At 36.6% G+C, this 26744-nt stretch overlaps 1 protein-coding gene across 8 annotated transcripts in view; it reads left to right on the top strand.

Moving 5' to 3' along the window:
- Nucleotides 1-26744, top strand: part of CADPS2 (calcium dependent secretion activator 2) — a 281254-nt gene that overhangs the window by 74663 nt on the left and 179847 nt on the right. For all 8 annotated transcript variants that reach the window (XM_053942794.1, XM_053942793.1, XM_053942792.1 and 5 more), the window contains one exon: nucleotides 17029-17361. In XM_053942794.1, the coding sequence (XP_053798769.1) occupies nucleotides 17029-17361 (333 nt within the window). The remainder of the gene's footprint in view (nucleotides 1-17028; nucleotides 17362-26744) is intronic.

Below are 26744 nucleotides of genomic sequence, written 5' to 3'. Positions count from 1 at the left end.
TCATTAATTACCTCTTTGGGTAGACTTTTGTATGAGATGGTTGCTTGGAACCTTTAAGATCAGAATAGCTACAGCCTTGATATATTAGTTAAATATAAGCTAAATTTCCCTTATCAGATTTCACATATGGTAACTGAGTCAGATTCCTTGCTCAGAAGGTTAAATATTTGTTTTCTAAAGATGTAAACAAGGTCATGTTAAGCTTGTGAGCAGTTTCTAACTTATAATAGCAGTAGCTTTTCCAGAGCTTTTATCTATTTTTCCATCTACTCTACTGGCATTTTATCTTCTTTGAGGCTTCTCTCCAGTGATTTCTTCATCCTCATGTTTATGTATTTTAAATTAATTTGTTGCTGGTTAAAACAGATTACCATGCCTTAGAGGAGGAACTAAGAATAAAGACTGCTTCCTCCCAGGTGAATGTTGTAATTAACGTTAATCCAGAGAGCCAACTTCCCATGTCCCAGCTGTATTAGGAAGATGGAGAAGGCTCCTTGACTGAGGAAAGTCAGTCTCCTCATTGATGGAGAATTTGTTCTTTGGAGAATGGGAGATACAGTTTTCATTCTCCCAACCTCCATCACCTCACATTGTGAAGGAAGTGGCTTCTTGACTGTGTCTCAGTTAAATTATTTGACCATTTCTCTCTAACTTTGTGAGGCAAGTTAGGTCAACCAGCTTGATGCTTGACAGTGGAGCTCTGAAAAGAAATAGAATCTTTAGATATCATCCCTTTTGTCTGTGTTTAGACATCTGTGAACTCTGTAATGTTATGCCAAACCTTTTGGTACAATGCTTTTAGCATGTGGAGGCACCTAGGCCTGGAATTTCTGCTGCATGGTAAATTCCTACTGTCAGAGCTGCTGGGTCCTTCTGAGGTCTGTCCCTGAGTTTTCCCAGCTCCTTGCATTATAAAGGGCTTCTGATGTCTGTATGCCACAACTACTTAAATAATTGATGGTTTAAATAAATGGAAAGAGTGAAATAGTTTCTAGGATGTGTTATGTAAATGCTTTCAAGTATGGTGGTTTGAGAATTCATTTGAGGAAACTGTAGTGAAAACTGCCCATAGGATGATTTCTTTCCCCCATCTCACTGTCCCTAGTGCATAGCCAAGCTGTGAGCCGGGTTTGTCAACTCATAGAGAGATAGAGCAGGTTGTTTCAATTGTCTATATTTTATTAATTTTCAGCTGGATCAGCTCCTTTATTTATATGACTGAGTCATAGAATTGAGATAGCTAGGAGATTTGAGTAAGCTGCCAGATAGCCACTGAACACTTGATGAGAAATTTGGGCAGAAGGTATTGGCTGCCTTTGAGTGGCTGCCATTCTCAGATTCTCATAAGTGTTTTTGCTCAAGACTACTTCTTATTCCTAGCATTTTAATAATTTGCAGGGGAAATATAAATGTTAGAGGTCACTATTTAGGTGACAGAGCTGGTGTTAATGCACACACAACAATTAAGATTTCATCAATGAAAGAACTTTAATGGTAATATGGAAAATAGTTAGACAATGCTTGTTTACCATTTTTCCAGCATTCTGTAACAGATTAAAACTTTGTCCACAGATAGCAATTTTCTTTTTAAATAAAAGATGATGACCCCCTCCAAGCCCTCTCCATACTTTTTCACTTTTAGATATGGATAATCACGATTCTGTTGTGAAATGTGAAGAAGCTTTAATAGTATTTTCTTCATGTAGTGTGCGGCTCATAATTGTTACATAAAAACACAAAGTGAAGTGCACCCAGAAAGTCAGGAGAGAATCCATCTCTGTGTGATTGGGGTACACATATGGGGTATGTTTCTTTTCTAGTCCTATTTGCACAAATTAGAAAACATAACTTTTTTTGGACACTGTTCCCAGAGTTCTCACCTAGATAAAATGAGAAAAACTAAACTATTGTCTTCTGATCCCAACTGAAATATCAAAAGATGTTACCTAAAAAGATGAGGAACTCAGTAATAGTTCCATTGGGGTTTAGATTGATAACATTGATCTCCATGACTGTGTTGGAGAAGTTCATATTGCTTATGTAGCATTTATATAAAGTCTCTGTGTTATTATGGATTATTTTGATGTGGTCTCCAATCCTTCAATTTTTTCTTCTCTAAATAAAGCTGCAAAATGGAAGCCCAGCCTCAGGTTTACTCTAAAACTAAAACCAACCAACCAAAAACCATTAAATGAAGCATAGCATAATACACAGAAAGTGCAAGAAAATTAGGGTTTCTAAGTTACTTCTGGGCTGGAACCATGCCATATATATGTATTTTTATATATGTAACAAAACTGCCCTTTTTCCCTCCCATTATGACTTCCTTACCCATTATCTCAGTGGGCATAATGTTGAAAAATGGATGCTGTTTATAAACAGTGTTTTTGATGAAGAAAACAGTGCAAGGAGAGTTCTTTTGATGAAGAAAACAGTACATGCAGTTTAACAGCTTTGCTCAGTTCAGTGTTAGTTCTGAGTATGTCTGGGTAGCCATGAGAAAGGGGCCTGGGCCATGTTTCAGTGGCTGCTGCACATGGAGTCAGGGGAGATGCTGGATGAGTGGAAGATGTATCTTCTTGGGTATCTCCTGGGAATATTCCAGCAGGGAGCATTCCCAGTCTTACAGGCTACAGAGAGGAAAATTAAGGGTTAAAAAGGTAGCATCTTACTTCTAATTAAGTACTGAGAAATATTGCTAGATAGCATGAACCTTTATTTGAAGTAAAGCTAAAATCTGGTTAAATTTCAGTGTTTATCTCTTTCTGTTGCTGGCATCGAGACATAACTGCCTTTTCTGAAGTTTTAATTTAGGCTTTTCCAAATATAGAAGTGGCTGCTTAGCTTGGTGTTTTTTCATTCTTGATGTCAGTTCTTTGCATCCCAAAAGATCAAAGCTTGTGCATGACAGTGAAGTTTTCCTGCCTTTTGACAATGTGTTTATGAACCTGCCTATGTGATGATTCCACTGCCAGTTTCTTACTTGATGACATTGCAGCTGCAATTGCTTCCGGATTGCATGGCTGAAGCTGAACTTTGCTCTGTGCCTGGAAGCTCCAAAGTTTTTTGGTATAATTTAATGCAGACAGATTACAAATGCAACCTGCCAAAACATATAACAACTTGAGATATTGAGCTTGGCTCTGTCAGCATGTGAAGGAGGGCCTGCCAAAACGAATTGGATGTGCTGGGCGAGAACGAGGGCAGCTCCAGGTAATGCCAAGGCAGCATTCTTGTATTTGCGGTAGCCTCTTGTAGCTCTGTGCATTTTCCTAGCTTTGGCTGCTCCAAGAGCACATGCTCTGGGATGTGGCAGAGCTGCTGCACAGCTTTGCTCCAGTGTGCCAGGCTTTGTAGTTTGAATCTGACAGTCTTGTAACAACTCTTTTCTCCTTGACTTGAAAATAGTTAACTTTTTTGGTCTTGCTGGGCAGATGCATACTAACTTTGTGACTGCAGCAAGTATTAGACTTATCTTCCAGTAGTGTGTTTCTTGTTACAGTTTTTTTCCTTTTCTTAATCTTTACTCCTTACAAGTTCAAATTCCCTAGCCTTTTGCCTGTTTCATGTTTTATGAGCTAAATTCCTAGTGTGAGAGTGAAATAATCTGAATTAATTCACTGAATGGAGCCATGAATTCTGAAATGACACGACAATACAAATTCTAAGTACACACTTGCTGCTCCTATTGTAACAGGTTTTTTTCAGTATTTAAATAGTGCTCATGATAAATATGCAAGTTCTACAGTAAATTAACCTGTCAGTAATAATAAGTATGTTGAAAGGTGCAATCATTTGTAGAAGTGGCCATGATAAGGAGGTTGTTTCTGGTTGTCATAAAATTTATGATTAAAATAAAAAACCTTTAGGGATTATTCTGGGCTCTTTGGACCATCAAATTAGAAAATCTGTGTTAGAAGATGACAGAAGGCTCTTGGTATGAGTAATATGTTTCAGAAGTTGGCAGATGAATAGTGCAAATGTTTCCAAATAGCCTGATGCAAAATTGAGTTACTTTTTCATAAAAACTACTTAGATCAGTCTGCTGCTTAGATAAGTGGGAAACATGTTTTGAGAATAATCTAAGAGAAGCTGTAATAAAAATGAAAAATCGTATGCATTAGTGGAATTATGACGAGAAATTGAGTGGAATGACAGTACAAAGACTAAAATTAGAAGAATTTGCAATCAGACTTTGTCTTTGCAGTGTTCAGGATTCGGCCGTATGGGGGACAAGAGATGTGTGGTCTTCTCTCTGGGCATAAAAAGTGCATTATGATGTTGACTAATAGGCTAGTCACAGTAACCAAATAACTTAAGCTTTATCTTGGTGTAAGTAGAGCTGGTTTTTCCAGCAGGAGGGTAATGTTTGTTTGCTTATTACATTTGACTTGCAAACCATTTTCATTTCTTGCCAAAGCTCTTGCCTGGCTTAGCTTGAAAACATTTTGGAATATAGGTGCTACTGTCATTTAAGAGACAAAGCCTAAAAATAAGCATACTTTCCTGTACATTCCTGGTTTATTGAAACTGGAGCACATAATTGGAGAAAAGAGAAAGAGGTGAAGTCTTGTTAGGGTGAATTTGAAACCAGACTGGGCACACACTGGAGAGGAAGAAGTTTTCAACATCATGGTGGTATTGGTTTTTTATTTCTTTTTCCATCCTCAGTTCTCCACACTGTACTTGTTGCTGGGAGCTGTAAAGCACAAAAGTTCAGGACTTTGGGGTGTTTTTTTGGGAGGGGCCCGCAATTGTAAGAGCTCTGTGAAGGATTTTTTTTTCCTGCTTCTATGTGTTACTGTGGAACAAAATCTGTAGGATCTTGAATTACACTGGATAGGTAACTAGGGTTTGTCCCTCGGTACACAACCACAGTTATCTCTAGGCAAGAGGTTCCTCTGACTAATAATTTCAGACTGCCCTATTTATTGCAAAGAAAGTTTCATAGGTTGTTCTGCTATTAGCAGCACCTCTCTCTGGAAGCCCAAGAAAGAAAGGCATGGTTGTAGAAATGCTGAGGGAGGTGGATAAATATGGACATCTTCCCCATCATCCCAGGCTGGGTGCAAATTTTCTTACCTCACTTTACCATTCTTTTGGACTTCAGGCATTACCTGAGCAGTATGGACACCATGGAGGTCAGGGGCAGCAGGAACTTGACAGGCAGCAGTTGTTCCTGTAAGAGGTAGAGGCAATAACTGGCTGGTGTGGCTGTAGAGAAGAACTTACTTTTTGTGTCTTAAGTTAAATTTAAGACACAAAATAAAATAAAATTAAATATTTGCCATAGAATACTACTAGAAAGGCAAAATAGTTGATGACTGTGTAAAATTATTTATCAATAAATAAGAAATTGAAAGCATTTCTGAAATGAGATGATATCTTGAAAGGTAATCTTTAAAATGGTCTAGAGAATGTTGAAGTATAGTGAATGAATATTTTCTAAAACTTAAGTACTCTAATGATGACTAAGAAGACTCAAAGTTACCCTTAAAGCTATTTGGACTTTGAATATAATTGGAATGCTTAAAAATAGTCCAACTTGTAAAAGTTTGCATTCTGCATGCAAAAATCTAGAGGGATTAAACAGCAGACCAACTGTTCATTAATCTTCCCATTGAAGTATTGCTTGTCTGAAGTGCAGCCAGCAGGGCGATTATTAAATCTAAGGAAGGATTTAAGATTTAGAATGCATTTTGAAGCTCTTTTTTTGTACTATAACTTTCCTGCCGACACCATGAATTGATCACCCTTGTGAAAAATTAATCAAGGAAAATGTATTGTTGTTTTTTGACACACAAAGATTACACTTAATAAAGATGGAGAGAGAGAATGGATTTATGATAAAGGCTGGTTTTTTAAGAAAGTTGTATTGGAATAAAAATATTTGTAAGACTACAGCTAGCAGCTAAGTCTGACATGCCAATGGCTTAGTGTCTGCCAGCCCTGAATAGCCTTTGTAACTTTCTGAAATAGAAATGCATTCTAATGAGCGATGAGATGGTGTTGCTGTTGAGAAATGTCCACACAAATAATAATGCATTCTAAGTGCAAAGACATAAAAAACAATTCCCCAAGCACTCACATTTTCATGATGCATTGTCCCTGCCTACATTTGCACTTATATTCTGTTGTTCTTATCTTCCTCTTAGAACAGAAACACTTTGAAGTACAGATTGTCCTTTGGGAGAAGCAAGGAAGCTAAGCTGTTTTTATAACACCAAATACATTTTCATCACAAAACTAGTATTATCTATCACATCAGCTTGCAATTAAACTCAACTGTGTTGTTCCATCCTGTTTCTCCCCAAATGATTCAAAGTCTTCTGTTGTGACTGTTCAGAACTTCTGGAAGGTACTTGCACCACTTGCCCTGGGATGTTTTGTAGAACAGTCTGGACAATGAATCTTCGCAAGCTTCTCTGTCCTTGTTGTGGCAAGAGAGGTTCCTATAGGGAGTGCTTCAAAGCAGAGCCTCCATTAGGAGCTCTGGGTTGTCCTTTGGAGCAGTGTACCCTTGCCCAGCATTTGGAAAGGGGTCTAAAATGGGTGAATTACATCACTAACAGGTACAACACAGTTTGTATTCCTTTCATCTTCTAGTTTGCATCTCTTCATTTACTTGACTACAGTCAAGCAGTTCCAGATACCTGTGGCAGTTGTCACCTTTTTTTCTCTTCAGAGTTGTTCTTACTTCCCATATTTTAGTAATGATGGAATTATTTTTTAAACAATTGTAGTGAACTATTCTAGCAGCTGTTGAGTCATGCAGGAGGCAATAGGTGCAAGCAGCCTTTTCTATTTGGCTTTGGGATGCGAGGTACACAGCTGTGGTTCCTTCTCATAGATCTTCTGCTCTGCCAGTCCTGTACACTACATCTAATTCTCGAGAATACTTTTAAAACAATGTCACCCTTCATGGGGTGCAAAAGAAGGTTTTTCTTACATGGAAAGTGGCTGCATTTTCCCATTTATCTATTTCCCCTAAATCCTGGGAATCACAGTCGGAGAAAGATGCCATATTGATAGATAGACATCATCAGTAAGCCTTCAGAGGCTTTAATGAGTCTACTCTCGCCTTTTTTTTCCTGTGACTACCCAAGTTTTGCAGTATTCATGATGTGTCAGTTCTTTTCCAGTTTCCTTAGGCCACAGAGTGAAGTCAGAGCTTTAACCTTTCTCTCCACCCAACACTGCCCTTTCTTCTCCACCAAAAAATAAGCCACTAAAACTAACTAGTACAGGGAAAGGAAGTGGTTCTTATTTGCTTAAGCTGTCAGTTTGCTGGCACTTTCTCAGTTGCTAAAGCAGAAAAAATAATGTTATCAGACAACATTTCAGGTGGCTGTGGCCCATTTTCTATTTGCTCATGTCATTTTTGAGCATTCAGCTGCAGTGGCAGAATATATAAACTGGAAATGAAAAAGTGGCATTGATCAGTAAAAATATATGTTCTGAAACAGTGTTCTTACTTTGCAAAGTATTTAGGGTGGTGGTGGGTGATAGGGACTGAAAGGATCTCAGCAGACCTGGTCTGACTATAGAGTGCCTGGTATTATATTCAAAAATAAAGATATCGTAGTATGCTCATTTGAATCAAAAGCTATTAATCTATACTCAGGTGAAAATGGTTAATACAGAAGCATATTAATGGTAATAGGAAAGTGAAATAACCAATTCTTTTCATCTCTGACAAAATGAACCCAGTGCAATACCAATGATGAAAACTGTCACTTACGTAACTTCCACTTTCAGTCAAGTGAAATAAAAACTAGAACCACAAGTGACTCCAGAGGAAAATTTAGAGAAGTGAAGGACTATTTCCCTTCTTTATTGTACTTGCCCATTTACTTCATTTTTTCTCACAGTTAATGCAAGAAATTGGATTTTATATTTAGAAACATTGTATCCTAAGAGGCAGCACTATCATAAGAGGTAAAGTGCTGGGGCTGCTTCTGTTTTGTAAACACCAAAAAGTCAGACAATTGAGGAGTTCCTTAGCAAGGCAAATGAAAATATGAGTTACTGATTTCAAGCAGGTGTGTGTTTTTCTCAAGATTGCAGGTACCAGAGGTAGTTTTGTATAAACTAGTCATCATCTCTTGATTGTGAAATAGATAAATATGCTAAGTAAATGTTTTTTTCCTAATCCTTTTTAGCAAGACTGTTTGCTACTCATTATTTCTGTGTAAATATGTTTCCTGTTTGAAGTCTTCTTTTTTTTTCAATCTTTGGTTTCTTCTTTGTTATTTTTTCAGCCTTCATCTTCTTCTTTTATAGTCAGGGTTGGACACCTTCCTTACGGAATTTACTGGAAAATAGGGACCAATTGTAAGGTGAAAGTAAGCCTTTTTACAGTGACATCACCTAGGCATGCTGTGTTACACATTCAATTTAACAGCCTTTTTCAGTCTTACGCAATCTAAAATAGAGCCTTTGAAATTCTCATAACCTGGAACTTTCCAATGGTCACCAAAGAAAGGAGTTCTTGTCAGGCAGAATCAGCATACTGGAGAGCAAGCTGTTAGCTCCCTTATAACATGCTTCAGCCTGAGCAATGGGGCTTGGTCAAAGGGCAGACTGTACTGTTAAAGTGGATATCATAATGCCTGTTCCAAGTGGAAGCATAGCAAAAGTAATCCACACTCATGCTCATGTAGGCAGCAATATATATACTGTGTCTCACTAGGGTGCAAAAACTATTGCTGCTGTTATCAGCCATGAAAGGAAGATAAATATGCTTGTTTCAAAAAGGTAGCTGGTTAACTTTAATAAATTAATCCAGGAGAAAACATGCTTCTTGGGGAAACAGTTTTGTGGATTTTTTATGGTGATTGTTACTATACCTCTGTTTGTTCTTATGCCCAAGGCACGAACATTGCAGTACATGACTCTGAAATGTGTTGCCATCAGGAACAGCAGTTTGGGTAGACATTGGCAATTGCTTGTGCATTTTGAAAAAGCTGGAAGAGAACAAATCCCAGTGGACAATGTTTTGTAGTATGCTTACAAGCATGTACCCCTGGAGCAGTAGCAGACATTTTAATTTTCAAGAGTTTGAGTTTTGGTGGGTTTTTTTTTTTACAGATAGCAGGTTGCTAAGCAGTGGTAAATGTCCAGTGTGCAGCTGTTGTGCCCAAAAGAGCTGAAGAAAGCAAAGTAAATTACCTGAAAATTTCAGCTTGTGATGGTTTCTGAACCATTACTCTTAATAAAAAGAAATCATAGCTTAATGTGCTCAGGAAGGGTAGTAGATATATTAAAAAAAAAAAGGATAATATTGAATGACTATGCCTCTTTGGATGATGATGGTTTACTACTTTAAATTTTGCTTCCTTTTTTCACCTTAATGTAATGCACTACTTTAAAGAGGTTTTAAAAACAAAAACCAATGACCACACTGTTAGCCAAAATTAAAGATTTTTTTTCAGATTTCTCACCCCCTCAAAATTAGGGAAAAATGCACAATGTACTATACTTCTAAGAGAAGTAACCTTTCATTAACAAAATAATCATGGAAATTCCGAAGTAGAGTAATCAGAGTTTTAAGTGTGATTTCTTAAAATATTTTGCTTTTACCTGAAGGTGAGGACTCTGTTCTGATGACTTACATAGATTTAAAAATAGACTAACTCTGATCATTTCATTGTAAATACATCAAAATAGTGCCTGGAGGATATTTCTAGGGTATGAAAGAGAACAGGGGAGGAATAAGACCTGCAAGCAATGCCTAATTTATTTTTTTTCTAAAAAGTAAATTCTATTTTTCTAAAAAATAAAAAGTGCTTCTGATTTCAAAATACTGAGCAAATCTCATTTACCTCAATTTCCACTCATGTTCAGCAGACAAGAGTTATTAGAAGTAGCTATTAAAATGCATTGATAACTACTAGTGTCTTCTTCTATATATATGTTATTTCAGTAGCCAGTGCAGTAATTTTATTCAAGGAGCATAAAAATAATTATATTACTCTTGGATGTATGATGCTACTACATTAACTATTTATTTTTGACCCAAAATGATCTTGTTCTTGTAATGTGCTTAGTTGAACTAATCTAAACATCAACTTAATTTTTTTTTTTTTTTTTTTTTTTTTTTTTTTTTTTAAGACTGTTGTAAGTTCAGTGAGCACATCATATCTGAAACAATGGTTTTTTTCTGCAGCTCCAAGGTATAGCAGCAGACAGCACTGGTCATGATAGACATTAATTGCTACTAGGAACAAACCTTTGTTCTTACAATGTATAGCTGTGGAAGCTGTTCTCCAAACTGTCAGAAGTTTTTGCACCTTTATCAAACTAGCCTCAGATCATGGTGTGATGCATTGTGTGATTTCAGTCTAGAGTAGAACTACTGAGGGGTGTGAGAGCTGGTCCCAGAGAGCATTGCTCATGACTGACATGGGAATACTTTTTATTCCTGTGGAACAGGAAGGACTTTAGATTGGTGAGATCTCTTGACAGTGACTGTGAAGAGCTGCTGCAGTAGCTGCATTGGGGCTATTTAATATTACACAGTAAATGTCTTATGCTTTGTTTTGCCTCAAGTAATGCTTCTAGCACAACATGATGATGCATGTCACATCCAATTTTTAAATAAGAGACTTATTTCAATTCCTTTTAGTTTGCAGGATGAGAATTACTGTCTTTTGCAGAAATTTTAGCACTCAATTTAGCCCTGAAAATTGCTGTTTCAAAAAATTATTCTGTATCTCATAAACTCAAGAGTTCTGATTATTGTACAAAGCACAGCAGGAGCTTGAGTACAGAACACATCAGAAAAGTATATCAGAAACCTAAAAAGCTTTCATAGACTTGAATATTCCTTGGACTTCCATCAAAGTCCTTTTTGCCCTTGTTCAGTCTCTATCAAAGAGGTACTTCCGTTCATTTTTATTTTTTAATTGACAATTTCTGATATGACATAGTTGCCATTAATCTTAATACAGTTCCAGCTTTGCTTCTGGTAAGTTTAAAGGAGAAGAAAATTCCTTTAAAACAAGAACACATCCATAAGAACAAAGTGTTGCTCTCTGTAGCTGTGTATCTGTGTCTGAGTGATAGTGTACTTCTGAAAAAAAATCTCCAAAGAGAAATATCTTTAGGCCTTGCATGACAGTCTTTTTTCTAAGTTACATGAAAAGGTTCTGGTTTAACATTAGTGTGTTTTAAGGATGCCCCAAACATCAGTTGCAGTACATTGTCGTGAATAAACACACTGGAGATCTAGGTAGTTACCTCTCTGGTTCATCAATCATTGTGCTGCTGTAAGACGGCAATGTTTGGTCCTATATTTTACACTCAATTAGCAAGCTTCTGGAGGCTGACAGAGACCTGCATAGTCTTAATTAGAAGGACATAATGTACTTTCACAGATAAAATAATGTGCAGCATCAGTTGGAGAGGTTGATGCAATCACTTATCAATGTTCAAATGTAGGTAATGAAGCATTTCCTATGGTCTGATCAGTGCAGAGATTCCTGTTACACCTTTGGTTGGTAGTTTGGAAGAAAGGATTGTTTTATGCTTAATTTAGAATGGCATACAAGTAATCATAGTAATAGAAGGAGGAAAGTATCAGAACTCCTGGGTAACCTATTATTTAGAGGCCCTTTGTGCAATGGCTGTGTTTTTTATTCCATCTTGTCACGAATGCATGATTTAGATTTCTTAAAGAAGCCTTGTGAAAGGCATTAGCAAAAGCATTTTGCATATGGTGTTGTGAAAGTGTGATTTAACGAGGTTCAGTGTCAACATACACTCTGTTACTCTGTGGCACAGTTGTTTGAAGAGTGATTCAAAACTACAAAGGCATAAGTAAAGCTACTAAGGCACAAGTCAAAGCTGTCATACTAAAGGTTACACACAATATCGGTCACTTACCAAAGATCTGCCATTTTAAAGGGTCACAGCCTTGAGAGGCTCAAGGGAAGATCACTTCTATGCAGCCAGGCTGTTTAGCTGGGAGAGCTCAAAGAAAACTCACTTCATCTGTCATATATATGGAATACAGTGGTTGGCTTTTATTGAAATTACATGCAGTGGGAGAGGTTTACTTGAGATTTCTTGTACGCACAACCTTCTTTGTTCCTTGATAAATGGGTCTTGGAAAGGCCACCTGCTGTTCATGTGTGAATCGCCTGATCAGTGTTCCAGCTCATATGCACCAGTGCTCACTTGGGTCCCTCTGCTCCTTTGTGGGTTTTCAGAGATTACATGGGAACTAGAGGAGTTCTTGGCCAAACTGTGGCCCTGCCCAAGCTGGGAGCTTGTACCAAACTGCTGCTAGTTTGGTCGTGTGTCTGAGTCCACTTGTCACACACCTATTACCTTGCTAGAATGTGCATGGAGCCCAAGAGTTTGCATCCAGAATGCCAGAATTTAGCAGATGTGCAAAAAGCTGTTATGCAGCTTGAAATAGGTATTGTAAGAAAGGTAATAAGCTGATTCAGATGGTACTTAGTATGTCTAGCAGTTTGCTGTCCCAGAGATGTAGTTTGCGTTTTGAGCTGCCACAATATTTTCCATGAAAGATGATGCACTGAGCCCTGACTGTTAAGAAATAGGAAATGTCAAAAGTGTAAATGTGATCTCCTCAAAGCAACAGGAACAGAGGTGACCATCAGAAATGAAGAAAAATCTCTAGTGGCTCTTGTGGAAAATGGCAAATGAAGCTCCAAGTGCTGCATTGCTTAAAAAGGAGGAGAATATTGGTGCTTTAGCACTACTAAAAGGTGTACAGAGGCCAGATGAGCAAGAAGTTTTCAGAGGTTGAGAAATCATTCTTGTGGTCCACCTATCCTACTGCATTTGCTTGAATTTTCTTTTTCCTAAGCTTTACAGTAGAGAATAAGATAATCATGTTTGTGTTGCTTAATTGTGTAATTAGTTAAATTTGGTATTATGTCAAATAAATAGAAAAGTTATTTAAGGAGTGTGTTCTAGAAGTGAAAATCAGTTATTTTCAAAATATTTCTAGCATTTTATTAAGTTTCAGACACTGCTAAATAATGATTTTTTCATCTTTAAACAAAAATATACTTTTAAGGTAATTATCTAGTGCTAAAGACTATTTTGAATTAGGTTTTTTACTAGCATTTGCAGTAGATGAAATTGCATATGTGTAATGATTGGGAAAAGTGGATTTAAACAGTGCTTCAGTAGATTACAATTGTTATTGGGGTTTTTTAAAAACATGTTATCTCACCTTTGAATGAGTTGAACTTTGTCCATCAGAAACTGAAGGGGTGGTTCAGTCCAAAAGTATTTAGGAGGACTCTAAATAACATGAATTGAAAAAGTTCCTCAAAGTGGGTATATATGGCCTATGGAAACCTTTATTTGAACAATCTATTTTCTCCAGAATGTGTTTTATTTGTTGATAGAGCATTCCTTTATAGTGTTTGATAATTTATTAGTGGTGAGTAACATGGACAGTTGATGTTGATTTGTGGATTCATTAAACTAGTAATGATACTAAACATTCAAATGCTGACTGACAACAGTGTCAGTCCAGGATGTCTTTGAGGAAGTCTGGAAAATGTTGGTAGTAACAGGAAATACTTCATTAAAAACTGTGTCTTGCAAATTATTTCTGAATAATTGGTGGATTTCCAAAAGATTGTGGCTGATCTGCCAAATCTAATTCTATGCCGAATTAGATTTCTTTGTGCCCACAATAATGTTTTCTGATATTTTATATTTTACGCTCAAACCTCTTAATTTTTTTCATTTCCAGTTCTCCCCTAGCATTGAGAGAATTGAAATAACGTTTTACACTGTAAGTTTTTGAATAATTTTTTAATTAGGACTGAGTCTAATGATCAATTAAAATACAGGAATGAAGGCAGTAAGAACCAGAGATTAGTGAATGTACTTATTTAGTATTTTGCTTTAAAGATAAATATCAATAAAAATATTTTCCCTCATGGGGATGACTGTGCTGCTCATATAATCTTTGAAAGCTCTGAAAACAATCAGATGAATCTCAAGAAGTCTAACTGAAGCAAAGGATTTTGCATTCAATACGAAGCGTACCATATATCTTTCAGGAATAGGATTAATGAGACACTTAATAGCTTTTTAATGCATCTTAGTGTTTTAAATTTGTGATACATTTGATACATTCCTAATAGAATTTCTGTTCTCTTATGGTTTTCTGTTGCAAATAAAGCCTTGCATATGAAATAGTTTTGCTAAAATGTTATTATTGCTTTTTGATTGTCTTAAATGCAAGCAGTTCATTTTAAAGATGATATTATGGTTTTTTTTCCCCTCAGAAAAAAAAAAAAATATTCCCCTCAGGAAAAAAATGGTAAATTTCCAGTCAAATAGGAGTAGTACAGTAAGAGCCAGTGGATTTAGGTCCACTGGACTCCTTTGCAGAACAAACCATATTTTTCATACCCTGTTACTCGAACCTTAGGTTTGTATCTTGAGTAATTTCCTTCTTGAAAAATAATTACCTTGGAATAATTTTTGAAAATTTGATAAAAATACAGTTTGTGACTCAAATCACATCAGAAGGGAACATTTTAAAGTCAAGGGCACATACATATTGTACTTTCTTTTTTCACATACCTGTCGCTTTGTCCAACATGAACATGCCATTATTTTGTGAATATTACATGCACCAAGTGTTACAATAGTGCTTCCCTTCCATGGTTAAGTGGTCAAAAAAAATGGAATCATTTTTTCCTGGACAAAAGTCTCTTGGAAAATAGACTTCAGAATCACAAAGAAATTTTGAATTAGTATGGCTTATAAAATCATGGAAAGTGCTAGCAGCTTTACAGCCTTTCATTTAGGATTAATCATTTTGAATAATAAGACTGAAAGAAGGTAATGCGAGGTGAATGATATGCTGATGTTCTTACAGTGTATATTTTGCAGGTTTGGAATTGATGTTTTTTGAGTTATAGGGTATTTTTTGGGTTTTTGTGGGTTTGGGGTTTTATTGGTAGTTTTTTGTGGTTTTTTTTTTTTTGTAGTTTTTGTTTGGTTTGGGTTTTTTCTTTTGTTTTGTTTTGTTTTTACAAGACTGGTCCAATTATATTACCAATATATTGATTTGTGTGCAAGATTTTGCATGAATATGAGATTTTGGGTGGAAAGTGTCTATAAATATTCTTAATTTCTCACTGGCTTCTGCATCTGCTTTCTCTTTTTGGTATGCAGGCTAATGTGATGGAAGATTAAACATTTTTTAGTGACTGAAATAAGTTTGAAGTCATCTTTTTTTTACCAGTGAAGCTGTTAGAGGAATGAATCATATGTAATCATATGTAATTGCAGACTGTTAAAACAAGGAAAGACTTAATATCTTTGTGGCTCTTTCTGTGAATAAGTTTTATTGCTGAATGGAATTTCTGACTATTAATTGTTTTGAAATGAGATTCAATATTTGTGTAGCCTTTTGAGGAAATTAATATAAGCATTAATTGACAGTAACTATGTCGGGTCCCATTATGGGTAAGAATTTAACCTTAGATGCTCATGTTTACATAAAAGAAAATGTATTGTGGTACAGATAGAGTATAACATGCGATTAGCATATATTGGTGGTGAGGTTTTTTAAAATAATCTCCTTGGGCAAATACTTTTAGGTTTAATCTGCAGCATTTAAGAACAGTATCAATTAGGATATCTGTTGAAAAATACATTTTATAAGTAACCGCATTTTAAAATATGCTACAAGAGAATGTGCATTGACAAGCACTAAAAATTTTAGAATTACTTTTTCTTGATCTGCTTGCATCTGTGTACTCCTCTGCTCAGCTCCTCTTCTACTCCCATTTTTCTGTATTTTGAAAGTGATGCCCAGTAGGTTGGTTTAGATTGGTTTTAGGTACACTATCTTCTAACACGAGATAATACCTGGAGTCAGAGCTCTACTGTGCTATCATCTCCATTCACAAAGTCATGTATGATTTCCTAGCTCTTGGGGACTGTAATGACTATCTGAAAATACATGCTTAATTCCCAGTTCATACATCTGACTGAAGAGAGCAGACAGTCAGAAAGGTGATAGTTGTTTCAACTTTGTGGTTTCTCATCTGTTCCTTGCATTTCAGCTGTGCTTGGGATGTTGGTGTGACACCCAAGCAGCTGAACCATGCAGAGTGGAGGGCCTTGATTCATCTCCCTCTGCAGCAGAAAGCAGGTAGTTCTCCCTGAGTTATCCTTTCAATGGCATGACATAGTTTGATCCCTGCCCAAGGCACACATCCATTGTTTACACAGGTGATTGTGCTGCACCGTCAGCTTTTTGTTGGTTGCATCTCGTAGAGAAACAGTTTCATGAGACTTGGTGCTATAAATGAGCTACCTGCAGGCCACATACAGTGTCTGGAAAGATCGACCTTGCTGAGGCCCTTCTAAAAGGAGAGATGAAAACAACCATTCTTGAACACTGGAAAGTTTTTACAGAATGCTGGAACTGATTTAATTGGTTTGTTGTTGTAATTTGACTTCCCATATCTTAGAGTATGAGTAGTTGGGAGGGGCCTTTTTATGTTGATGTTTGGTGATTTTACAGAGAATCCCATACTCTATCTCCAGTATTGTATCTACAGAGTAGATACAAGCTCTGTGTCTTTGAGTCTATCTTCTCAATTGTTAATATTGATTATGTGTTTCTTTAGTTTTTTAGGGGTTTTTGTTGTTGTTGTTTTTCCTTTTTTCCTCCTGGATTTGTGTCTCATTGTGGGTAAATTTTAAATTATCTGCTTTAAATTCAAAGTTCATCTAGCATAGGTATTCAAACTTTATGCATAAATGCTTGTAAAACTACTCAGTTTAAGTACTTAGTGCGGAAACTTGGTTTCAACATGGTCAGTTGTTTCTTTATGAAAAACATAACAAAAATAACAAACTCTATAACTTTCTCATATAAAGCTGTCTTGTGTAGGAACAAAATACTAGCTTATATTTCTTTATACAGGGACTGTTTTGTATTTGTGTCCATGGCTAACTGGTTTTGTTTCTTTTTTTTTTTTTTTTTTTTCTCTTCTTTTACTTTAAAAGGTATTTCTCAAGAGTGACCGGGTTGCAAGAATGGTCCACAGTGGAGGATGTTCTGCAAGTGACTTTAGAGATGTTTTTAAGAAAAACATAGAAAAGAGAGTCCGAAGTTTGCCGGAAATTGATGGATTAAGCAAAGAGACAGTGTTAAGTTCTTGGCTAGCCAAATACGATGCCATATACAGGGGAGAAGAGGACTTCTGCAAACAGCCGAATAGAATGGCCTTAAGTGCTGTATCAGAGCTGATTCTGAGCAAGGAACAGCTTTATGAAATGTTTCAGCAGATTCTAGGGATCAAAAAATTGGAACACCAGTTGATTTATAATGCCTGCCAAGTAAGTATTGGTATCATTCAGTTTTGTTGTGTCCAGAATATCTCCCCTCTGCCAGCAGGTCCAGTGCTTCCTCCCTGTCTGTAGAATCCTTCAATTTTAGGTGCATTTCTGCAGTCCAAGGAGATGAAACTGCTCAGCAAGGAATCTTTGCATGATCTGATTGCTGCTGAGCACTTGGATATAGGGTATGCAGAGAATGTGGTATTTATGCTACTGGGGTCTCCTTTTACAGTGTCACAGCTCACACGATTTGGGTGATTCTGAGGAATGTGCCATGGTCTGTACATCTGCATACCCTCTGATAAAATACATATGCATGCACATACATTTCTGAGCCTATGTGTTAATCTTTAAAAGAAATTTGCTGCCATAAATAGATGACAGGTGATTCAGGATCCTGTTGGACATACAGTGTCTAGAAGGTTTGTGTGTTGGAACTAAATGTGCTTCAATTCAAGTATCCTCTACAAAGTTAATTTTCACATTTCTGTATTGTTGTTTTGTTGGATAAATGATTTTTCCTGTAAATTACTGAGGCCAAGACAGGCCATTCAACAGTCATATTTAGATTTATGTGTATAATCTCTCACTAGTCAGTAATATAGTTGGTACATAAAAAATATTTTATTAACTAGTGTTCATAGTAATGGAAGTGTAAATTAATATTTACTTAAGGAGGAAAAACCTGAAGAAAAAAAAGGTATTTTTGGTAGTCTCACAACCAAGCACATAGGTGAAGCATTTAAACTGAGATCACACAGGTTCTTACACTATCTATAAAACAGTCTACCAGATTACAGCTAAAATGTTTTTCATATATTATGATGAAGGCTGGTTTGTAGTTATAGGCCATCTTAATATAGGAACAAATTATATGTCTTAGTGTACCATGAAATCATGTATCTGTTATATGATCGAAACATCTGCAATATGTAACACTTCTGCTCCATCAAATTATGAGCAGTGTTTTGAATTAAAAGAAATAGAAAGTGTTCCTTCTTTTTCTTCCTATTTGTCCCCTCTTTTTTCCTTTTTCCTCTAAATTCTCAGGTAAATCACTAAGCCTCTGGGATATGTGGGTTGGTAATAAGATGAAGAAGCATTTAAATTTGGGGGAATAATTCTACTTAATTTTGGGAGGGTTTTATATACAATGGAACATAGAGGCATGGGAGGCCAGTTTGGATAAGTCTTCCGGAGGTCATTCAGTCCAGCTTCCTGATCTAAGCAGAGTCAGCTGTGAGGACAGACCAGGTTACTGAGGGCTTTACCAGGCAGGTCTTAAAAACTTCGAAGAATGAAGACAGATTGTGCAAACCTTATGGGCAAACTGTTCCATTATATGAAAACATGAAAAAACCACTATTTTTTGCCAAGCAGATAATTCGTTACTTATAGTAGAATCTCAATATGTATTCCTCTCTCCTCTGGTGTCTGGTGATGTGAAGTCTTGCTTTGTACATTGCTGTGGGTAGTCAAAATCTGCTGTTAGTCCGCATTGGGCTAGAGGGACACAAAAAAGTGTGACCTGTAGAACCTTGAACAATAAAGCAAGAATATTGTTCCCTTAGTCTAGAAGTGGTTTTGATAATACCTCCACTAGGTTATTGTATCTGTATACTTGAAGGCTTCTTTGTTTTGGTTCATATCTATAAAATTTGATGGACCAAAACTGTCTGGCAAATATCAACAATTTTCTGTCTTAAATTCTTGGTCCATAACCCATAGAGACTGAAACATCCCGGTGGGTAATTTTTGTCTTCTAACATAGTAGAATTGTGAGCATGGAATGGTTGTCTTTTCTTATTTTTTACTTGCAAATTAAAGAGAAAATAACCTTGTTGTGGGTAAGAAGGAAGAAAGATTGACCATCCTGACATGTGCAAAGATGACTCAATGGGATTAAGAGGAGGCACTTCTCTTGCTCTTCCTGCTTTTAAGCACTGAAGTCTGTAAAATCTTCTGTGCAGGTCTCTGAAGTACACAGCATTTACCCTGGATTCGTGTAAGTATTGGAGGATGCAAAGTAATGAAAATCTACTTCTTCAAGGGCAGATACATGAGCATCTGTGTACTCCAAGCTGGAAAGAATGGAGAGAGAAAGGCTTTAAGGCCCTTGTTTTGGGGTTCTAGCTGATTTTAGTTTTCTGAGGCAAGGATGAGGTTACTTTGCTAAAGCAAAAACTTTCATTATGTACGCCAACAGAGTTGATACCAACAGTAATTTTCATATCCTGTTCCTGTGGTCCAGTCAAACACATAATAGACCAAAGTTATGAGGAGAAGTCTGCTGCAAAGAAAAAGACAACAATCATACCTAACCTTGCCAAGAAGTGCAGTGTAGACAGCAACCAGTTTCTGATAATGTAATACCTTTTCTCCTTTGGTGAAATCCCTTATTTCTCATTATAGTTTTAATAATATTTTAGTGTAGGCTGTATCTTATTCCTTTGTATTGACAGTGTATTTATAGAAGATGAGATGAAGTTAGGCTCTGTTTTCAGTCAGCACCAGCAGTTTTCATTCTGCCCTAGAAGCCTCTATCTGTCTTTGTATGGAAATGCTCACTTTCATTTCCCTTTGCTGCTGCTGTTTAGAATACTAGAGACATGCAGATAATTATAATCAATAGTGTCTGGGAGCAGTGAGATAAGTCCAAGTCCAAATAGATGTTAAAATTGTATTTTTGATAGAGGTTTGATTAGTTTGGCTTCTAGCCTGTGCTTCTAGCAGAGAATCAGATATATCAAATTCTGTATGTTTTCCAGCTCTGAGAAACAGCTGCCCTTAAAAGCAAATCTGTACAGTTATAATTTGTGCAGAAAACTCTTTTTTTTCTTTCCCCCATTTTTTTTATACCTTCCAGTCCTTTGGAAATAGGAAACAGAAAAATGTCTTACAATGTTGATGATAAGAGTAAATTATCCTGCTCCTACAGGGCTGCTAAGCAGACAAGGGTGCTCTTTATAACCGTAGGAGGTATTGTCTGCCAGCCTCCTCCTTGTGACTTCCTCAGCATTTAGAAACTTTTTATTGGATTTCAGCAGCTTCTGCTCCCCAGCCTGCTCTAAATGGAGCATTCCCTTCAACTCGTAAACCATTGGTATCTTGGTATCTCAGCCCAGCAGACAGCTCTGCTGGGTGTGGGTTCCTGCCCGTCCACGCTGGCTGTCGTTCTCCATCCTTCCTGTGATAGCACTGAGAAGCAGTGTTCATTCAGCCAGCAGAGAAACCTAATCAGAAATAACGTGAATTATGATAGATCAGCTCTCTGACACTGGCAAACAAGAGTCCACATAGCTATGAGAATTTTATGTATTTTCTTGGAAGAACTTTTTTTCCCAATCTTTTAACATACACTAAATGCCTAAGCTTGTACTTAGGTAGTGAACATTAATAAGATGTTCACATTAGGATGTTGAAGACTTCTGTGATCTTGTTTTCAACTTCACAATTAGAGAATGGCCAGCAACTGCTGTTAACCACCCACTTATCTTTTTGATTAAAAAGTTCAATTTTGTAAATGTTAAGACTTTCACCTGATTTTTGTTTACATTGTGTTGCCTCAAGCTGTATTTTACGATAAAGAAATGATTGCTAGTTAGCTGGGACTTAATGAGCTCCTTGACTTGTATTTGAGATGCTTGGCCGAAGTGTTTCAATTTATTTGATTTACAGAGATCAAACATGATACTTTTTCCCTTTTTTTTTTTCTTTTTTAATTTATTCACTGATGTAGAAGATAACTTTGGAGTAAGTCAAACTGAAAGTCAAACTTAAAGTGATTTCTGGTCATACACTATTATTACACCACTTCATCAGAACCAGAATTTCTTTGTCAGGTATATTGTAATTCCACACAGGAGTTTATTTTATTTTGAAAATGCCTTTATAGGGTTGCCTTTTTTGGCTGATCTAAATTCTCTTCTTGTGTGCCCAGAGGAGCGAACAATACTTTTCATAATGAAAGAATGCAAATTACATTCTGTTTTCTAACAAGCAGTAAACAATTTTTAGTATAACGTAACAGTTTCTAAGAAGAATTATTTGCTAAGAGTTTTGGTAATCAGCCAAAAACTAATTCTTTTGGAAATAGCTTTAGATGATACTTTGCTACAAGATATAATTATCAGCTTAAAATCCTTGTATGGTGTCTGATTCTTGATTATCTTTAGCTTTTGCAAGATACAACTTTTTGTATAGGTGTCTAATATTGAGAACAATGTATTATATTGTATCTTCCATAATAAATATTTTTATTTTTAATTCTAAGAGTAATTTCTGTCAATAATTCCCTCTGACTGAAGGAAGACTTCTTCTTATGGTGCTCAATACAATTGCAGTCTATCACCCAGCACTTTTCTGAAGTCCAGATAATTATGCAGTTTTGGAAATAAGTCAGATTAAGGGCAATTTAATTTGCAGCAAGGCCTTTGTGACTTTTGCATGTTTTTAGTTCTGATCCTTTCCTTGGTAAAATGATGAGAAATAGTAGAGTTATTTCACATATCACAGAATTTCCCATACTTCTGGATATTTTATGTAGAAAATTTCATACCCTATATAAGTTATGAGGACAAGTGTGAGTTTATGAAGCACAAAGAATAATGATATCTTTGTACAGAAAGTTTCAGTGTAGTGTTGATAATCTTCTTGGAGTAATTTAACAAGTACTAAGATTCAATTTAGTTTTTAGACCAAAATTTAAACAGATTCTTTAAGTCTTTAAGTTGAGGCCTGGCACAGGGAAAAAATGGTTTGGGCTGTATCTTCTAGAACACATAAATATGTATATCTGCAGGTTTTTTAGTGACAAGAAGACACTGACATCTGTGAGATGCTGTAATGTGACCAGGGCTTCTTAAGGCAGTGTATTTCTGATTGTCACCAATGACAATCATTCCTTACTTCATGCACAATTATACCTTGCACAACAAAGTAACCTGTGAGAAATATTGGCAAGGTTCAGTGCTGTATTTTCAAGGTAACATCAGGTGTTAGCTAAGACATCCACTGATGTCTTAAACATTCCATAGAGCTCAAAATGTCTTTTTACCTTGGCCAGGATATTCCTATTGCCCTTTAAAAAAAAAAAAATAAAATCCCACACCACAGTCTTGTTCTCATGACCTGCTTTATACAGGAGATCTGCTACTTTCAGGCCTTACCTGCTAAGAGTTTACTGCTGGGTAGCTGATGCACAGCCCCAGCATGGGGCAGGGTTTTTTGCTCTCCAGATAAAAGGCAGTTTTGCAGACACTGCAGAGTGGATGCAGACAGGGCAGGAGTGAGGGTAGAAGCTCTCAGGCCTCTCAGTGGGCAGAAGGGACTGCAGTGGAATGAGAGATGTCTGGGGAGAAGAAAAGCAGTGATTTTGTGGGACTGTGGGAGGCTATTGTAGAGTTGTAGTTAGTATTCAAGTGTTGACTGGATTTTTATATGCTAAATGTGAGTCTAGAAAGTTTCTGCATATTGTCATGGGATAATAGTGATGTCCTTCCTTACAGAACAGGTCAGTCCTTTAAAATTGTCCTGTGTCTGTCCTAAGTGTTTCATGCCTTTTATAGCAGAAAAATGCAAATAACCACACTTCAGGCTTATTCACACTTGCTTGTAGTTTCTAGTACCTGTAAATACCAGAATATATCTTCCTTCATGCTGTCCTCCTAAAAAATAGAGTTTGTTTTCTGATTGATTTTACCCTCTTCAAGGGGAAGAAAGATCTGCCACTGTCTGTTCTTGAGCAGAATAATTCAAACATTTCAATGAAGACATAAATTGTCATTTCCTACAGGATTTTGGATGTTGCCTTTTATTCATGAGATGTCACTCTTGATTACATGCATGTAGGATTTTAATATGAAGTTATTTCAGTAGTTATATTTTCTTAATGATGTACTTCATTGGTATTTTACCTCCATTCAAAAGGTTTGGAAAGGTCTCGCTCAAGACAAAAACTTTCAGTACTTTGGGAAATAGTGCTGCAACCTCAGCTATTCCTCCCAAGCTTACTTCTGTAATCCTCTTGTGAGAAATTCAGAGCTAAAATGAATGGTGTTTGTCAGGCCAGTCTGGATTTTCAACTTAATAACATGAGTTCTGATAGAAAAGGAAGTCTTGTAACTCAGGTGCTTCAAGTTCTGTTAGCATGCAGTGATGGTATTTAAATAGGCTGGAAAGAGAGTGTTTTAGCTCCAGTAAACAAATGTTTTTTTCTATAATGGCAGAGTTTTCTTTGGGAAAAAAGTCTCTGATTGGCCCAAAGGTTTTTGATTTGTTCTCATTTATTCTAATGATAGAAGAGTGATGGAAAGAATATTAAAATATCCTCAGAAAAGCAAGTTACCTTTTTACCATGCTTAAGTATCTGACTCTGAACAATGTTTAGAAGCCATGCAAGCTACATAATGATATACTTTGAATTATTTTTGTTTGTAGCTAAAGCAATACTGAGAAAATACCAGGGAGAAATGGTATGTTGGCAGCATTAATACATTTTTCAGTACTTGAGGTATTGCAGTATCCTTCTGCAGCTATTGCATGAGGAAAATTTGCTTTGACATACACATTTAAAAGAAAAACAAGTGGATCTTCTGAAAACCATTAAACTATTCAAAGCTTTATTTGTCCAGTATATGCATTAGAAAGAAAACTCTGAAAGATAGTTTTGCACTTTTAAATGAAATTTACATGTGGATTTTTCTATCATAGAGCTCTTTATGCATATGTGGCTTCTGTTTTGCATCTGCATGAGGGAATTAGACATTTAGGGTCTCTAGTAGACTGAGAGAGTATCAACACTCATAGACTAGTGGATTTTCTTGTGTTTTCTAGGTTGGCATCCTGGTAGGCCTGTTCTGTGCATCACCTCTCTTGTCATGAGAGGCCTGACTGGGAATCAGCTGAGAGAAGCTGAGAACCAGTCACCCATCTACCCTGCTCTGTCTTATGCCTTCTGAGGATAGAAATCATGGACATTGGGATTTTGGCTGCAGATCTTTCTTTCAAGCTGCTTTGTTTTCTAAGATTGTTTTTGGCCTTCAGTGAGTGAAGGAACAGCAGTAGAATGGCTGTGTTAGCACAAAGAAATAAGGAGGTTGTTCTGGGCTTTATAAAAAAAGATCGTCTGAGCTTTTAATTTTACCTTGCCTGTGTTTCTTCTCCTAAATACTTTTTTGGAGCTTTAATGAAGTAATTAATGGTGTTTTGACATTCACTTGAGTTCTAGATCCGAGGGAGTTAAGCTTGCCTGAACACTCAAAGCCAAATATATCCGGCATTTAACTTGCACTTACATTAAAATCACCCGTGCATTTGACTCACCATGTTTTATATTACCAGATGAGAATAAAATTTGTCTATTTTAGTATTAAGGAATAAAAAGAAATCTTTTCTACCAAAGGCTGTTGTATTATTAATTTATTTTTAATCTTTTTTAAGGAGAGATTCTATGTCTTCAGGTAGGTGAATACAAAGCAAATCATTTTTACAGCCACATTTCCAGACTGATGATTATGTTTATTAATGTGTCTGACTGCTAGCTTATATGTGCATTTGAATGAATCCCTGTGAGCAAGCTGAGTAAGTTAATGATCCTTAGCATGAATTTGTTACCTGTTCTTCTTATGGCATGATAGTATTTTATATTTCTTCTTTAGCAATTGGAAATAAAGAAGTTTTGCTTAGACAATGACTTGTTTCTCTGCAGCATTTTTCATCCTGAGGTGTCTTCAGCAGCCACTGTGAGGCTACTCCTATGGAAAAGCCACAGGAGAAGAATGACCCTGTTTCTGTATCTCTCTGGCTCACTGGTAGTGATTTTTTTGTTTTGAAGCTTAGCTGCTTTTTTCCCCCATTTTTGGAGTTTTTGAGGGAGAACCCTCTTAGTAGCTCTTCCTTCTTCAGAGGAAGTTTCTTTCTGCACCCCAGTCACTCCAGAGGCAAAGATGCAGGTCAATATGGAAATGAGCTGTCTCTTTCTATCTCTCTCTCTCTCTCTCTCTCTCTCTCTCTATATATATATATATATATATGATAGATACATATTTTGGCAATAAACTCATTATCAGGAGGAACTTCTTTATGTTCAGAGTGGCAGACCATCGGGAAAGGTTACTCAGGGAGGTCTCATCTGGACACATTAGATTTGACCCTGCCTTGGCAGGGAGGTTGGACTAGAGGTTTCCAGAGGTTTTTCCACTCTAACCCCTCCTATTCTGTGATTCTGTGGTATTTTAAATAGAAATGTAATAACACCTCCATAATGGGATGGACTGCCCTATGCAAGAGTAATTGTTTATGTAAAATGGCTGAGAACTCTACAGCTCTCTTTGAATGAGCAATAATTTGTGTGTTTATTTTTTTGTCCTCTAGGAAGGTATTTCTTTGCCTGTCTTAAAATGAGAGAACTCTCAGGACAATTTTTCAGCTGTCTCCTCTGCTGAGGCTGTCCTGATCTCTAGGATCTAATCTTTCAAGCTTTCAGGCTGTCCATTCCAGATATTTTCTCACCTTGAAAGCGGATTGGTTCTCACCATCATGCAAGGAGATGCTGCTTGTCCTTTCATTTATTCCCATACTTTGTATTACAAGCTTCAAGGATAATTGTTCAGATTCAGTCTGTTGTCTGTGCCAAGGCTGTCTGATTTGTGATTAGATGTTCATCATTTCCAACTTTTGAAATATTTACAAGGATGTGCCTGTTTCTCTCTCTAGGTCTTCTATAGGTAGGTGAATTATCTTCATTTTAGTGCTATAGGCATTATATAAAAATTGTCAAACCAACTAAAATAACCTTGATCAGTAGCATGAGTAGATACTGGAAAAAAAAAAACAACTAACCCTCAGACTAAAAGTTTACAGCCTACTGAGAAAAAGTAAGAGAAGAGTAAAAATAGGATTCATCTGTACTTCTTCCTTATAGGAATCTGTTTCTTGAGATAATGAATAAATAAATTGAATTCCAGACATTCTAGATATAAACAGGAAAACTCTATAATAATATTGAGGATATATATTTAGTAGAAATGTCAACTTCTACCTGATGTTAAAAAGAGATGTTGTATGGTAAGCACTCTGGGGCTGTGGCAGGAGAAACTGCCCTTCCAAATGATGTAAGGGAAGAGTTACTCCTGGTATCACCTCTGAATAAGCTGTCTTCCTAACTGGTCATGCAGTGCCAAGGTTTTTTTTGATGTGGGAACACTAAACTTCCTGTAAATGAGGGAAGATAGTACTGAACCGTGCCTGAGAGAGCCTCCAAGGTATACATAATTTCTGGAGAAGTTTTGTTTTGTTCCTAGGACCACTGTAAACTCATGTTCCACTCAATCTGGCACAGTCTTCTCACTGTACTGTGTCTTTTCTCAGGAGGCTGGAGACAG

The sequence above is a fragment of the Vidua chalybeata genome, chromosome 5, assembly GCF_026979565.1.
Source record: "Vidua chalybeata isolate OUT-0048 chromosome 5, bVidCha1 merged haplotype, whole genome shotgun sequence".
Classification (NCBI taxonomy): Eukaryota; Metazoa; Chordata; class Aves; order Passeriformes; family Viduidae; genus Vidua; species Vidua chalybeata.
Note: the sequence above shows the minus strand (reverse complement) of the source record. Positions and strands in the feature narration are given on the sequence as shown.